Here is a 16,827-nt window from a genome sequence, read left to right as displayed (position 1 = left end):
TGGGAACAATAATAAGGCTCTCAATCTCCTAGGATTATTGTGAGGATCAAATAAGTTAATAAGTTTAAAGTACTTACAGTGGGGTCCTGGAATAAGGTAAGTGCTATATCAGTGTTAGCTATTATTCATATTTTTATTAGGAATAACGGTAGTTGGTATAGAACTAGAAGCCCAAACCTCAGAGGTTTAGCAAGTTTAATGTCTTCCCAAATTTTGCCCTTCTAAATTATGGTTCCTTCCAATATTTGTGCTATGCGTGAGTTAGCCAACACAGTGGCTATTTATATTTTTTTAAATATTAAATAAATTAAAAATTTGGCTTTCTCACACTGGTCATATTTCAAGTGCTCATGGGCCACCTGTGGCTAATGGCTGCTGCATTGGATAGCAGAGATAGAGAATATTACTATATTACAGAAAGTTCTATTGGATAATGCTACACTGAGTAGACACCAAAGATATTTCTGGATTCCAAACAAATTACTTGTTTTTTTTTTTTTTTTTTTTTTTTTTGGACAGCAGGAACCAACTTTGTCTCCATATAAGAGAAAACTAAAATTTACTTTTTTTTTTTTTTTTGAGGCAGAGCCTCAAGCTGTCCCCCTGGGTAGAGTACTGTGGCATCATACCTCACAGCAACCTACAACTCCTGGGCTCAAGCGAGTCTCCTGCCTCAGCCTCCCAAGTAGCTGGGACCACAGGTGTCCACCACAATGCCTGGCTATTTTTTGGTTGCAGCCGTCATTGTTGTTTGGTGGGACTGGGCTGGATTCGAACCTGCCACCTTAGGTGTATGTGGCTGGCGCCTTAGCCACTTGAGCCACAGGCACCGAGCCAAATTTACTTTTCTTAAATATAAATCAGGAACAAACATCCTAACTGGAGTTAGAAGACATGGAGTGACCATTTGTGGTAAACTATACATGGATTGATTATCAGGAGACAGGACCTTCCTTTTTGGAACTAGCCCTCTAAAATTATCTTGACTTGTACATAGAGGGACATTGGTTCTTATGGGGAATAAAGAGTCCAACATTTATAAACATACCTATTAGAAACTACAAATTTGATGGCAAAAATATAGCTAACAATTCTTGATCACATAGTCTAGGTCAGCCATTTTCCACAGTGTACACTAATGTGCTGCGAGAGGATTTTAGGTGGGCCATGAAAATATTTAAAGATCACTAATTAAATTATTTCCAAAAGAAGTTCAAAGCACAGTAAGTATCTTCTTTTTACTCCTTTTTTTGATCAAAATAATTTAAATGTGATGCCGAAGTTTAACTGTAGGTTCAAGTGTGCTGTGAGATGAAAAATGTTTGAAAAACAAGATCTAGGTGCTAAGCGTTTTGCAACATGAGCTCACTGATCTGTACAACAAATATATCAAGTGGGTGAAGGTTCATTATTTTATCTCAGTGTTACAGTGTATAACCTGAAGCTTGGATAGGTTTGTGAGAGGTCTCAAGACTAATACATGGAAAAGTTGAGACTCCAAAGATGTTCTGTTTAATTCTAAAGGCAGGGCTCACAATTGTGATGACTGTATGCCTTTAACTGAAGAAAACAACAATACTGGTTGGACTAAGTGTGGATTTGATCCCCAGTGATGTCCACTCAACCTCATGCCAAATAATGACCATGAAGACATGTTTCATTCCTGAAAGCTATCTCTTGGGGAATGGAGAACCAAAAAGAATATGCAATAGATTGTTCAAAGCCAACTCTCACTGTGCAAAATGTAATTCCTCCTACATGTGGGTCAAAAGGGTAATTCCAAATAATAGAACAATACTAGATACCTGGGGAAAAATAGTCTCTTCTTCTCCAGGTAATCATTCAGACCCTTCTGGATGTCCTCCAACAGAAGATTGGCTTCTTGAAGTTTCTCAGTCATCCGTGGCTGGTCTGCTGCCATCAGAACCCTGCTATCTTTCACCTAGGTTCATCATTGTGGGAATTTCAAGTGCTGGGATTAGTCATTGTAATGAATGTGTGACCAACCCATCAGCTAACAGTGCTTTCAACCTAGCTGCTGTATTCTAGTCCCCTTCCTAATTCCACAAGAGTGAGTTCTCATGTAACACGACCTTGTTTCCTCTGGCCATAGCTGATTGGGTGGGAGTTGGGGCAGCTGAAATCACTAAGCCAATTATATTCTAACTCTTGAGAGTTTAGAGTTCAGACCATGACATTCTGACTGACTTCTCATCCTTCAAGGCTTTGTTCCAATGTCACTTGCTTTGGAGGCTTTCCTAGACACCCCAGGCTATTAAATCACTCTTCTATATTCTATATACTGTTTGTATATGTTTCTTTTCTTTTCTTTTTTTTTTTTTTGGAGACAGAATCTCACTTTGTCACCTTCAGTAGAGTGCAATGGCATCATAGCTCACAGTGACCTCAAACTCTTGGGCTCAAGTGATCCTCTTGCCTCAGCCTCCCAAGTCTCTGGGACTAGAGGTGCCTGCCATAATGCCTGGGTATGTTTTCTATTTTTTAGTATAGATGAGCTCTTGCTCTTGCTCAGGCTGGTCTTGAGCTCCTAAGTATTTATTTATTTATTGAGCTAGAGTCTCAATCTGTTCCTCAGGCCAGAGTGCCTCAAATTCTTGGGTTCAAGTAATTCTCTGGCCTCAGCCTCCTAAGTAGCTGGGACTACGGGCCCCCTCCAACACCTGGCTATTTTTAGAAATGGTGGTCTTGCTTTTGCTTAGACTGGTCTTAAACTCCTGAGCTCAAGCAATCCATCAGCCTCAGCCTTCCAGAGTGCTGGGATTACAGGAGTGAGCCACTGCACCTGGCCTATATTCTTCTATTACAGCTCTTATTTATCCAAGTCTGTCTCCTCACAGGATAGTAAATTTTTTGAAGGCAGAAATCATATTCTTTACATCTTCAAGTATTTTCTGACTCCTAGACTAATGCCTGGTTCATTGTAGGTACTGAATAAACATTTGTTAAATAACTGAGAAACAGGATGTAGATAATTATTGGAATTCTAAAAGGATTCTCAACTATTGCATTATCCTGTAGCAAATAAAGTCTTCTACTTCATACTTCATTAGAAATGGTAGCTAAATAATACAAACTGGTAGGGAAGTGGGATTTCAAAAGACATATACTTTCTATGTTTTTACATTTTTAATAATAATAATAGCTTTTGACATTAGGAAAAGATAGAGTTTATTTTCAAGTTTCAAGGAATGTGATTACAATGCACCATGAGGAGACATTTGTATGGCTTCCTACATTCCTGCTGGTAACACATACTAGGACAGTGGTTCTCAACCTTCCTAATGCTGCGACCCTTTAATACACTTCCTTATGTTGTGGTGACCCCCAACCATAAAATTATTTTCATTCCTATTTCATAACTGTAATTTTGCTACTGTTATGAATCTTAATGTAAATATCTGATATGCATGATGTATTTAGGCAACCCCTGTGAAAGGGTCATTTGACCCCCAAAGTGGTCGTGACCCATAAGTTGAGAACTGCTGTGCTAGGGGATAAAAACTTACCGCTTGGGACATGAGTGATTTCCAGTAACTATCAACAATGGCAAATTTCCTGCCCTCTTCTGGCATCTGGGCTATGATGTCCACTGAACTGAAAATTGGTTCCAGGTATAGCCAAGTGGCTTGGCACTTCAACCAGGCATCCAAATTTTCCTGCACTCGAACTAGCTTTTCTTCCCATTTCTGTGAATTTAGCATTTCAAATCAGAATCATTAACCTGCCACTCTTCATCACAGGCTCATGGACTAAACAAATAGATGATGGATTCATTTATTTCTTCATTTACTTGTTTAACCAAATACTTATTAAGTACCCCATGCGCTCTGGTCACTGTTCCAGGCAGTGCGGATACAGCAATAAAGGAAACAAACAAGAGCTCTTCTCCTGATAGAACTCGCATTCTAGTGAAATAATAAGAGTTATTTTGTGACAAGTGATGATCTGAGTGCTTTTTGCATATAAAACCAATTTAATCCAACAGCCTTATGAGACAGATATTATTTCAAGTCTCACTTTACAGATGCTGAAATGGAGACACAACAGTTCAAGTAACTTGTCCAAGGTCACAAAACTAATAAGGGGCTGCACTAGAATTTGGACCCAGGCAATCTGGCTCCAGAAACTGTGCTATTAGTTTATGCCATTTCTGTCAACAATGAGTGTAGGAGGTCAAACCTTCACCCTCAGGTGGTTTGCAGCCAGGAATACTATTGCCCATAAAATACTTTCCAAATGTGTTATTTGGTGCCTTCAAATCTCCTCTTTTGGCAGAGAATTGCAAAGGCTCAGCATGCCATATGCTTATTTGGATGATCATTGCTTTCAGTCTTGTGTTATTTTTTTTCCAATGGGGAGAAAGTGAGTTTCTTTGTTAACTGAACTTGATAACCTCCCCCCTCCTCTGCAGAACCTAAAACTAATGGGACATCACAAAATATCCAACCTCATTTCCTCTTACCCGGCATTCTGCTTCTATTGGCTTGATGAACGCGGAGCCACACATGGTCTGGGTCTTAACCACATGATCATCGAGTAGCAGTTGAATGTCATCAACTGCACACAAGATGCTTGTATCCTGCAAAGTAAGAAGCCCCATCCTTTCAAAATCCTGAGAACAGCCCCTTCCATTTTTCATGCTATTTCCTCAGGGCTTCCTAGCTCAGAACCCCGCTCCAGTGTGACAGGAATCTATGCTTTGCTGGGGATGGGATTTCTATTTTCTTCCTTGGAACTGTTCTTAAAGATACCTACTGTCCACCTCCTTTGCAGAAATCAAATACAGTTTAATCTCAGACCCACAATTAGCATCTGTTGGGGGGAGGAAAACTTCTGCCACTTCTCTATGTTCCTACTTCTCTGTCCACCTGCTTTCTAGTCTCTCCTTTCCTTTAGGAAGGAGGATCAGTTGCTAATCTGACTGGTTGGGCCTAGATCCTCAGTTCCCAAACCATGCACTCACATGTCCCAGGACACAGCAGCCAACTCAGAGTAAATAATTGTTGTTATTCAAAAATAAAATACAAATCTTGTTTTTTCTTTCAATTTATATGTATTTTTTTTTAAAAAAAAATCTGCTAAGTTGATAGGACATAGATCTTTATTAAGTTGCTCAGACCTGATTACTTCACAAACAAAGCTATTAGGAATTTCTTTTGGCCTAGAGTCACCATGAAAAAAGTACTTAAGACACAAAAGGCTCTGTGAACCAAGAAAGTTTGGGGATCTCTGTTCTATACATTTACTGAATCATATTTCTCTAGTAGGTAAAGTTTAAGGTGTGCCTTAAAGGTCAGCCTCTGGATGGCACTCTTCCTCCGAGGGCACTGTGGCAAACCAGGTGATAAAGGTCTGTTCCCCTGCAGCAGGTTTGGTCTTTCCTGCTCTGTTTCACTTCTTGCCAAGCTGGGTGGCACCTGTGGCTCAGTGGGTAGGGCGCTGGCCCCATATACCAAGGGGGGAAGGTTCAAACCTGGCCCCGGCCGAACTGCAACAAAAAAATAGCCAGGCGTTGTGGTGGGTGCCTATAGTCCCAGCTACTCGGGAGGCTGAGGCAAGAGAATCGCCTGGGCCCAGGAGTTGGAGGTTGCTATGAGCTGTGTGATGCCATGGCACTTTACTGAGGGTGATAAAGTGAGACTGTGTCTCTACAAAAAAAAAAAAAGACTGTCTCCACTTCTTGTCAAGCCTAATTTGGGTGGCTAAACAGGGCCTAGGATATATTTTCTCATCTACCTTTTATCAGTATCTGGGAGCAGCCACTGATATGTGTAAAGTAGTATCTTGATTCTCATTTTATGTTGATCCTTGTCAATAGCTATTTCAGTCAAAAAACTCAGTATATCAGTCAGGTCTAAGCTAACTGCCCAGGTTCCGTAGCTTAACTCTTCATGTCAGCTCAACAGCCTGCATTATAGCAGCATCTAATCCAATCAGATCATACAGAACTGAGCGTCTAGGACCCATAGCAGCCTGGTCTTGCTTAGAAAGGCCCAGTAATGAGCCCCTGTGCTCCCAGGTCTCTTACTGGTATGTGTGTAGGTCTGTTTGGGTTCAGTACATCATGTCCCAAAGTATGGTGCTTTGGTGTGCTGAGTACTTTGAACTGAAGGACACAGGAAGTCTTCAGAAGGGAGATCTTTCTGACCTTCTCCCATCTGCCTTTCCTGTTCCACTTACTTCCCCAAGGCCAATCATAGAAACTAGAATTTCTCTTCCCCAGAGCCAACCTTAAGACCTAGAAATATAACTTTAATTTTCCTCCCATTTCTGTGTAAGAATTGGCCACAAAGAAATTCTCTGACCTACCTTGTCTGACAGTAGGTCATAAGACCCGTGCTCCAGAGGGATCTTACCTCATCCCTGGGAGGAAGGAAAGCTACACAGAGAGGCCAAGGAGAATCTGAACAGCCAGGCCTTGCTGTGTTCCCCTCAGTCTATTACCATTAGATCATATCCTTTTGTCCAATCACGTTCCTATACAGCAGCCTTCCCCCATCAAAGCTAAGCATAAAAATATACAGTTTTCCTTGGGCCTTTGGATCTCCATTTCTGAAGCTACCTAGTCATATAAGATTTTGATTAAAGTTTTATGATTTTTCTCTTATTAATATGTCTTTTGTCATAAGAATGCTGGCCATGAGTAACCCTCATGATGGGTAAAGAAAGACTCTCATGCCTTTTCATCTCTATAGTCCTTATCCAAGTGAAATCAAGGTATTATGACTATTGCAGCCAAAGGGAAAAAGAAGCCCCAAGAGAGTAACATGCAGCCTGGAGGGAGGAGGGAGGTCTGGGAGTCTTTGGTTCTCAGTCCACATTGCATGTTAGAGAAAACAGGGGTGCCTCATAAACACAGAGGCCCAGTCACTCTGGGGATGCAGGAAATAGGAAAAAATATCAGTGGAAATTTTTTTTCAAATTAACATGAGGGTATCAACATTTAGGTTACACTGTTTTCATTTCTAAAGTAAAGTTCAAGTTGTGTCAATGGGAATTTTTATAAGCATCCCATGTGCCGTTAGGGATTGAAGCATTGCTTAAAATGCCAAAGGTCAGCAGCATGTGAGTGGCAGCCTACTGTCACCATGAATGACAGCTCACCCAAAACAGTGACGCCCATCTCTACCCTATGCTCCATCCCAACTGCATGCTAGATCCCAGAGATAGCTGAACAAGTGCTTTGGGTTTATACATCTCTGCATGCATTGTACAAATTCATGTGTTCTCTACAAGTGACAATAAAAAGAAGAGCACCCTTGCTATTCCAAATGTGGTCAATATTATCTGGGTACTTGTTAGAACTGCAGAACCTTAGACCCTGCCTGTTAAATCAAAACCTGGACTTTAACAAGCTTTCCAGGTGACTTGTGCACATATTAACATTTGAGAAGTGCTATATTTTGTCCCAGTGTTTCTGAGGGTCTTGGGGAGCTTTGGAGAGTTACACCAGCCTGCATCCTCCCTGGGAGATGTATGTTTGATTTTTTTTTTTTTTTTACACTGAGGAAACTTCTTGCTCTGAATCAAAAGGCCTTTCTGATTTGAAAAATGATTCTTGCAATGGTGAGGAAGGATGAGTGACACAGGCAGGCAGATAGGAGGAAACAAGACGTTAGTTCTGTGAGTTCAGTTGGGATTCCAAATGAATCACCACTATAAGCTACTATGTAACAAATGGGGCTGTTTTGGGGTGGGGATGGGGCTGCTGTTGAACTGAGACTCACAGTGTCCCTGTATTTCACGAAGCTGAATGTCATGTTAACCCAGTCTGATTTCATTTTCTCCATGTTTTTCTCCAGGGAATATTCCTTACTGGCAGCTGCACCAATGGGCTCCAGCCTACGGAGAGAACAAGACAACAGTAAAAGTAACAGGAGGAGGAAGAAAAACATATTCAAGGAGGAATTTCAGCTCAATCTTAGGAGAACTTCAAAAAGTTCTTGATTCAGCAGGGCGCAGTGACTAAGTGCTATAATCTTAGCACTCTGGGAGGCCAAGGCGAGGGGATGCCTTGAGCTCAAGAGTTCAAGACCAACCTGAGTAAGAACAAGACATTGTCTCTACTAAAAATTGAAAAACTAGCTAGGCGTCATGTTGGCCATCTGTAGTCCCACTGAGTTGGGAATTTGAGTCAGGAGGATGGCTTAAAACCAAGAATTTGAGGTTGCTGTGAGCTAGCTTGATGTCATGACATTCTAGCCTGGGGCAACAGAATGAGACTCTGTCTAAAAAAGCCTTTAATTTTAGCAAAATATTTACTATCCTACTCTTAACATTTGCCAGCTACCTCTAATACTTCACAGGATTTTTCATCCTCAGCACTGTTGACTTTTGGGGCTGTATTATGGGTTGAATATTGTTCTTCCAACCCCTCAAATTCCTATGTTGAAGATCTAATCTTCAGTACCTCAGAATGGGACTCTAATTGGAGAAAAGATCTTTAAAGAGGTATTTAAGACTGGAAAAGGAAGAACACTCCAACTCCAAACCCAGCAGAAGAAAAGAAAAAACTAAAATTAGAGCTGAACTAAATGAAATTGAAAACAAAAGAATTATTCAAAAGATAAATGAATCAAAAAGTTGGTTTTTTGAAAAGTTTAACAAAATTAATAAACCCTTGGCTAGCCTGACCAGAAATAGAAAATTAAAATCCCTAATTTCATCAATCAGAAATGACAAAGGTGAAACAACAGACACCTCAGAAACTAAAAAAATTCATAATGAATACTACAAAAAACTGAAAGAAATTGACCAATACTTGGAAGCACGCCACCTTCCTAGACTTAACCAGAAAGAATTAGAAATGTTGAATAGACCTATATCAAGTACTGAAATAGCATCAACTATACAAAATCTCCCAAAAAAGAAGACTCCAGGACTAGACAGCTTCACATCAGAATTCCACCAAACCTTTAACGAGGAACTAGTACCTATATTACTCAACTTTTCCTAAAACATAGAAAAAGAAGGAATACTTCCCAACACATTCTATGAAGCAAATATCACCCTGATCCCCAAACCAGGAAAAGACCCTGAAAAGAAAATTTTAGACCAAGATCTTCAATGAATATAGATGCAAAAATATTCAGTAAGATCCTAGCAAACAGAATCCAGCAATGCATCAAACAAATTATACATCATTACCAAGTTGGTTTTATCCCAGGGTCTCAAGGATGGCTCAATATATGTTAATCTTTAAATATAATACAACACATGAACAAAATAAAAAACAAAGATGATATGATTCTCTCAATTGATGCAGGAAAAGCTTTTGATAATATCCAGCATCCTTTTATGATCAGAATACTTAAGAAAATAGGCATAGAAGGGACATTTCTTAAACTGATAGAGGCCATCTACACCAAATCCACAGCCAATATCGTATTGAATGGAATTAAATTGAAGTCATTTCCACTCAGATCAGGAACCAGGCAAGGTTGCCCACTGTCTCCACTGCTTTCTAACATTGTAATGGAAGTCTTAGCCATCACAATCAAGCAAGAAAAGGCAATCAAAGTTATCCCTATAGGGTCAGAGGAGATCACACTTTCACTCTTCACAGATGATATGATTGTATATCTGGAAAACCTCAGGGATTCAACTACAAAACTCTTAGAAGTCACCAAGGAACACAGCAGCGTCTCAGGTTACAAAATCAATACTCATAAATCTGTAGCCTTTATATATATATCAACAATAGTTAAGCTGAAAAAACAACCAAGGACTCTATTCTTTTTATAGTAGTGCCAAAGAAGATGAAATACTTGGAAGTTTACCTAACAAAGGACGTGAAAGATCTCTATTAGAAGAATAATGAAACTCTGAGAAAAGAAACAGCTGAAGATGTTAACAAATGAAAAAACATACCATGCTCATGTCTGGGAAGAATCAACATTGTTTAAATGTCCATACTATCCAAAGCAATCTACAGATTTAATGCAATCCCTATTAAAGCACGATTGTCATGCTACAAAGACCTCAAAATAACACTTCATTTTATATGGAATCAGAAAAATCTTCAAATAGCCAAGACATTACTCAAAAATAAAAACAAATCAGGAGGAATCACACTACCAGACCTCAAACTATACTATAAATCGATAGTGATCAAAACAGCATAATACTAGCACAAAAACAAAGGGGTAGATGTATGGAACAAAATAGAGATCCAAGAGATAAATCCAGCTACTTACTGTCATTTGATCTTTGATAAGCCAATCAAAAACATTCAGTGGGGAAAAGACTCCCTAGTCAACAAATGGTGCTGGGTGAACTGGTGGGCAACCTTCAGAAGACTGAAACGGGACCCACACCTTTCACCATTAACAGAGATAGACTCTCACTGGATTAAAGATTTAAACTTAAGACATGAAATAGTAAAGATACTAGAAGAAAATGCAGGGAAAACACTTGAAGAAATTGGCCTGGAAGAATATTTTATGAGGAGGACCCCCTGTACAATTGAAGCAACACCAAATATACATTACTGGGATCTGATCAAACTAAAAAGATTCTGCACAGCCAAGAACACAGTATGTAAAGCAAGCAGACAGCCCTCAGAATGGGAGGAAATATTTGCAGATTATGTCTCCGACAAAGGTTTAATAAGCAGAATCCACAGAGAACTCAAACATATTAGCAAGAAAAGAACAAGTAATCTCATCTCAGTGTGGGCAAGGGACTTGAACAGAAACTTGAAGAAGACAGGTGCATGGCCTATAGACACATGAAAAAATGCTCATCATCCTTAATCATCAGAGAAATGCAAATCAAAACCACTTTGCAATATCATCTAACTCCAGTAAGATTAGCCCACATCACAAAATCCCATAACCAGAGATATTGATGTGGATATGGAGAAAAGGGAACACTTCTGCACTGCTGGTGAGAATGCAAACTAATATCCTTTTGGAAAGATGTTTGGAGATCACTTAGGGATCTAAAAATAGACTTGTCATTGGATCCTGCAATTCCTCTACTAGGTATAAATCCAAAAATCACTTTATAACAAAGATATTTGCACCAGAATGTTTATTGCAGCCCAATTCATAATTGCTAAGTCATGAGGAAGGCCAAGTGCCCATCAACCCATGAATGGATCAATAAATGGTGGTATATGTACACCATGGAATATTATGCAGCCTTAAAAAAGATGGAGACTTTACCGCTTTTATGTTTACTTGGATGGAGCTAGAACATATTCTTTTTAGCAAATTATCTCCAGAATGGAAGAAAAAGTATCCAATGTACTCAGCCCTACTATGAAACCAATTTATAAGCACCCACACTTCCATATGAAAGCTATAGCCCAACTATAGCCCAAGATGAAGGGAAAAGAGGAGGGGGAGGGGAGAGGATGGGTGGAGGGAGGGTAATTGGTGGTACCACATGTATGGTGTAGAATATAAATGTCTTAACACAATAACTAAGAAAATGCAGTGAAGGCTATGTTAACCAGTTTGATGAAAGTATTTCAAATTGCATATAAAACCAGCACATTGTACCCCATAATTGCATTAATGTACACAGCTATGATTTAATAAAAAAAAATCCAAAAACAAAAAAATGAAAAAAAGTAAAGAGGTAATTAAGTTAAAATGAGGTCTTGTGGGTGGTCTTGAACTTCAAGCCTCCAGAATTATGAGAAAATAAATTTCTGTTATGAAAGCCAGTCTTCGTACTTTGTAATAGCATCCTGTTAAACAAAAATTATGGGAGGGCATTGTTTTACACTAAGCTCTTGCACTAGTCCCCAACAGACCAGACCAAACCAAAATGGCGTCACTCACACTAGATGTTCATGATCAAATGAAAACTTTAAGGAAGTAGATTCCAAAACAGATCAAAACATTGACCTGTTTTGATTCCAAAACAGGTCAATGTTTTCTGAAAACAGGAGATGACAGTCTACCTGAATCAACAAGTAGGGACATTTCCCTCTTCTTTAACCCTAACAAAAAAGGAATTTTTCTCACTATTTTTCTGTTTCTTGGTTCCCACTTTGCAAAACCTACTGTTCTGCTATTGCCCAGTATGACCCTCATTCTATTTTGAAGAATGAAGGCTGCTCTGATTCACGAATCACAAATAAAAGGGAGGTAGGACATAACTAAATTTGTTGCATTTTTCTCTCTGACAAGTTCTAGCAAACTAACATAGGCTGGGTAATTCTTCGTCATGGGGGCTCCCTTATGCTTTGTAAGTTGTTTAGCCACATCACTTGTCTCTACCCCCTAGATGCCAGTAACTGACTTCCTAAGCCTACCCCCACCCTTTGCCAGTTGGACAATCAAAAATGTCTCTGGAAGTTACTAAGTGTCCCCTAGAGGATGGAAAATTGGCCCCATTTGAGAACCACTGTCTTAAGGTCACTGAAACAAGACCTCTTCTATCTATGTTTACTCCTTATTTATACACATTCTGATTTCTTACTCAGATTTTGAACTTATGATAATTTATGTGATGGCTTTTGCTCCATTTCACAACCCTCCTCTTTTCAAAAACACATTCTTTTTTCCTGATACTGGGTCCACCTATCTACAGCCCCTCTGTAGAAAGGGACATAAAAGGAGAGAAGGGAAAGACAAATCCCCTTCCTGTTTCCACATGGACATCTGGGTCCTAAAACACAGGTGTGGCCAAAGAATTAGGAAGCAAAGTTCTAGGAAAGAGAAGGAAGAATGATTCTCTCTGCTGCAGCCTTGTCTTTCACTGTATCCTAGACTGCAGAAGAAACCATCTGGTCTTTACTTAATAGGTCAGGAAACTGAAGCACAGAGGAAGCAAATGATGTGTCCAAAGCCACACAGGTGGGGAGCACCGGCACTGGGTCTAGACACTAGTTCCTCCTAATCTATCTCTTAATCTGGTGTTTCTTCCTCCCTATGAGGTGTCTTATCCCCTCTCTTTATCAGAAGGAATAATAAGCCTGTTACGTGTGTTTACTCAGTAGGATCAACTAGAGAGGGCTAACAACCTTTATTTAGCCTCATGAAGATAGGGAGACTGGGCACTCCAAAGAGTGACTAGCCAAGACCTCAGCAGCATGGTCATCATCTTAAATGCAGCATGGTCATCATCTTAAATGCAGCCTTTGAGAGATGCCCAAAATGAGTATCCATGATGGGAATAATTACTAAAGGCAGGTGCCAACCCAGCTGAGTAGGAGACAAGGGGCCATAAAGTCTTGTATGGCCATGGCCAAGTCACTCGACAAGTTTCAAGTTCCCAACTGTCCAGGCTACAGACTTTCTGATCCTCCCTGCCCAATGATACTACCATTACTGTTCCTCTTTCAAGGAGCAGGCCTAGAGACATGTACATATTTTATTTGATGTAACTAAATAAAACCAAATGCTTGTACCATGACTTATAAACTAACCTAGGGTGTGACTTAAAATGCAAATGATCACACAGGAGAGGGATTAATCAGTTTGGGAATCAGCATGACAGTTGATTTCACCCAAATGTGCTAGAGAAGCTCATTAATTATGGGCTGCGATAAAGCTGCAGTAACCAAGGTTTGAGTGGGATACCGGGAACATTACATCTCAACATGGTGATGGCTCAGTGCCTGGACATGAAATCAGTTTAGGTTACATGCCTTATCTCATAATCCTCAGAATAACTCTGATCACCTAGCTACTTCCCATTTTACAGATGAGGAGACCAAGGCACACAAAGGTGAACAACTTGGCCAAGGTGTCTTCACTTCTGGATTTGTCACAATTGAGCACACTTGCTTGCAAAGTGGCAGAGTAGCTGTATATTTACTTGCTAAGTCTCCATCTCCAAGGAGGGTATACGTTTTAGGCAGTAAAGGGTAAGATTAAGGCCCTCCTGGTAATGGTTAGACTGCCTGGGTTCAAATCTTGGCTCTTTTAGTAGTGAAATGTTGGTCCTTTCAGTTACCAGCTATGACCAATGTCTGGTTACTTAGCCTCTCTAAACTGCACTTTATTTCCTCATCTGTGAAATGAGAATAATATTAGCTAGAACACCAGGTTGTTGTAATGGTTGAATCTGTTAATGCATATAAAATGCTAGGTGTAGCATAAGTGTTCAATAGCTAGTGTCTCTTGGAATACTTTATTGAGAGGAAATGAGGACCTTTAACAAAATAATTTAAACCCAGTGGACATGTACAGGTCTCTAGGCCTGTTCTTTTAAAGAGGAAAAGTAATGGTAGTATCATTGAGCCTGGAAGATCAGAGTCTCCGGTGGCAGAGAGACTTGGGGCTGAGAAGTGCCTTAGATTAGACTGGGTTGGTTGCAGTGTGGAGGAGGGGTTCTCAGACTCTCATGCACCAGAATCACCTAGAGCAGCACTGTCTATTAGATATGTAACATGAGCCATGCATATGATTTTAAAGTTTATATTGTTTTTTATTTTAAATAAATAAAAAGGCTAGGTGCAGTGGCTCATGCCCATAATCCCAGCATTTGGGGAGGCCAAGGCAATAGGATCCCTTGAGACCAGGAGTTTGAGAGTTTGAGACCAGCTTGGGTAACATAGCAGGACTCTGGCTCAGCAAAAAAGAAAAAAGAAACTAACAAAAAAAATAAGCTAAGCATGGTGATGTGTGCCTATAGTCATAGCTACTCAGGAGGCTGAGCAGGGAGGATCATTTGAGGTCCAGGCTGCAGTGAGCTACAATTATAACACTGCACTTCAGACCGGGCAACAGAATAAGATGAAAACAAACAAACAAAAAATAACCCACATGAAATAATTCCTTTCAATAATTGATTTCAACTTAGTATATCCAAATATTATTTCAACATTAATCATATTATAACTTACTGGATATATGCATTCTTTTTTTCTTAATAAGTCTTTGAAAGTTAGCCTGCATTTTGTATTTAGAGCACATCTAACTCAGATTAGCTGCACTGCAAGGGCTTAGCAGCCTTGCGTGGCCAGTGGCTCCTGTATTGGACAGTGCTGACCTAGAGGATTCGTTAAAATGCAGATTTCAAGGCCTGCTTCCAGAATTTGATTCAGGAGGTTGGGGTAGGGTCCATGAATATGCATTTCTAACTAGTTCCCAGGTGATGCTGTTGCAATGGGTCTGGACACCACAGTCTTCTCAAGGGTCTCCAGTCAAGGCAATACAACATCTTCCTATCCATTGCCCTGAACCAAGTGTGGAAAAACAAAATAGCATCCTGGGAATCTTTGGTTCTAAAGCTAGAAATCCAAATAGTATAAATTCTCACACACACACAAATTTCAGGGACATTTGGAAGAAGGGGAGAACGCAAATGAAAAGACATTTGACCGGGCAGCACCTGTGGCTCAAGGAGTAGGGTGCTGGCCCCATATACTAGAGGTGGTAGGTTCAAACCTGGCCCTGGCCAAAAACTGCAAAAAGAAATAAAAGACATTTGACCAGTTTCATGAAATTCTGGAGTTTGGAGGGCCACTCCTGGTTTGCTGTTGCCATTTGTTTAAAGAAAAGGAAACCAAGCTGCAAGCACAAAGGCTGAATGGTTTTGATCCAAGTTATTGAGAGCTGGGCTTTAAGCTCAGGTTTGAGGAACTTTAAAAAAATTTTCCCTTTGAAATAAAATCTCTAACTCAATTCTCTAGTCATAACTCATCATTAGCTCTTCAGCTAATTGAAGCAATTTTACCAGTAGCTAGTTAACTAGTGGAGGTTATTACATAGTATTAAGTCACCCTATGCCAGAAAGGAAAAACAACAACAACAACAACAAAACCCCTAGCCTGTTAGGGGCCAATCATATCACTGTGGGAACTCACAGATTTTTTTGATTAAAAAATTTCCCAAAAGAAGAAATAGCCTTACTTTTCAATGAATTTGCCAAGTCCATAGTCCAGCATATTTGAAAGGCAAGTTGTTTCAGTGGGCTTTATTTCATAGCCCACAATCTCACTGATCTACAAAGAGAAAAACAAGTGTTTATCATCCAAGGTGGGGGTGTCCAACAGAACTTAGACAATGGAGATGCTCTTTATATGTGCTGTCCAATAGACCAGCCACTTGCTGCAGGTGGCTGCTGAATACTGAAAATGTGACTTGTGTGACTGAGGAAATGATTTTTAAATTTTATTTAATTTTAATTTAGTAGATATAACCACATGTAGTTAGTGGCTATGGGATTAGATAGTGCAGGTGAACTGGGGCTTGGTCTGTCCATCGGTTTGTGAGCACACCGAGGGCTGGGACAGGCTCTGGTTTGTATTTGTGCTCCCAGAGCCTAGTGCAAAGCCTGGTCCATGACAGAATATTCAGTAAACCTTTACTAAGTAAAGGAAGGAAAGCATGGGACATGCAGACTCTCAATTTTGTGCTCCCAGAAGCTGGGAAGGAGGAAAGGCTCCCCTCTCAAAGTTACGCCCTCTGTGCCTACTTTGTTGGAAATCCCTCATCCCTCTAGTGTTAAATACTACCCCAGGCTTACCTCTATGAAAGGCCATAAGAGAAAGCCGTGGGGGTGTTTGAAAAGTTCTCAGGGACTGAAAGATCTGGACATTGTGAGGGTCCTGTTTGCTGAAGAGGAGAGTGAGGGAAGGGTAATGAGGCTCTCTGAGAACTCCCCTGTACTGCTCTCTACCCAGCCTCTGCGGGATTAAGGAATCACTATGAATTAATGGAGGGAAAGAATGAATGAATCAGTTAACTCAACGGATCCCACCAACCTGGGTTCTGAGGCCACCTGGAGGATGGCTAAGGTAATGGAAATAATCATTGTTTTAAGAGCTTAGTATTACTTATTTCATTTTCACAACACAATGAGAAAGTTACTAATGTATTCTTATTTCCATCTTACAGACAT

General features: G+C 40.0%; 1 protein-coding gene across 1 annotated transcript in view; it reads right to left on the bottom strand.

The window, feature by feature from the left end:
- Window positions 1–16,827, bottom strand: part of DNAH3 (dynein axonemal heavy chain 3) — a 190,638-nt gene that overhangs the window by 121,544 nt on the left and 52,267 nt on the right. Inside the window, exons 19-23 of the mRNA XM_023513826.1 lie at window positions 15,837–15,928; window positions 7,749–7,863; window positions 4,484–4,600; window positions 3,528–3,707; window positions 1,806–1,942 (exon numbers count right to left, since the gene is read on the bottom strand). Coding sequence (XP_023369594.1) covers window positions 1,806–1,942; window positions 3,528–3,707; window positions 4,484–4,600; window positions 7,749–7,863; window positions 15,837–15,928 — 641 coding nt within the window. The remainder of the gene's footprint in view (window positions 1–1,805; window positions 1,943–3,527; window positions 3,708–4,483; window positions 4,601–7,748; window positions 7,864–15,836; window positions 15,929–16,827) is intronic.

Source organism: Otolemur garnettii, unplaced genomic scaffold (genome assembly GCF_000181295.1).
Source record: "Otolemur garnettii isolate 467f Iridium unplaced genomic scaffold, OtoGar3 scaffold00044, whole genome shotgun sequence".
NCBI classification, from domain to species: domain Eukaryota; kingdom Metazoa; phylum Chordata; class Mammalia; order Primates; family Galagidae; genus Otolemur; species Otolemur garnettii.
Note: the sequence above shows the minus strand (reverse complement) of the source record. Positions and strands in the feature narration are given on the sequence as shown.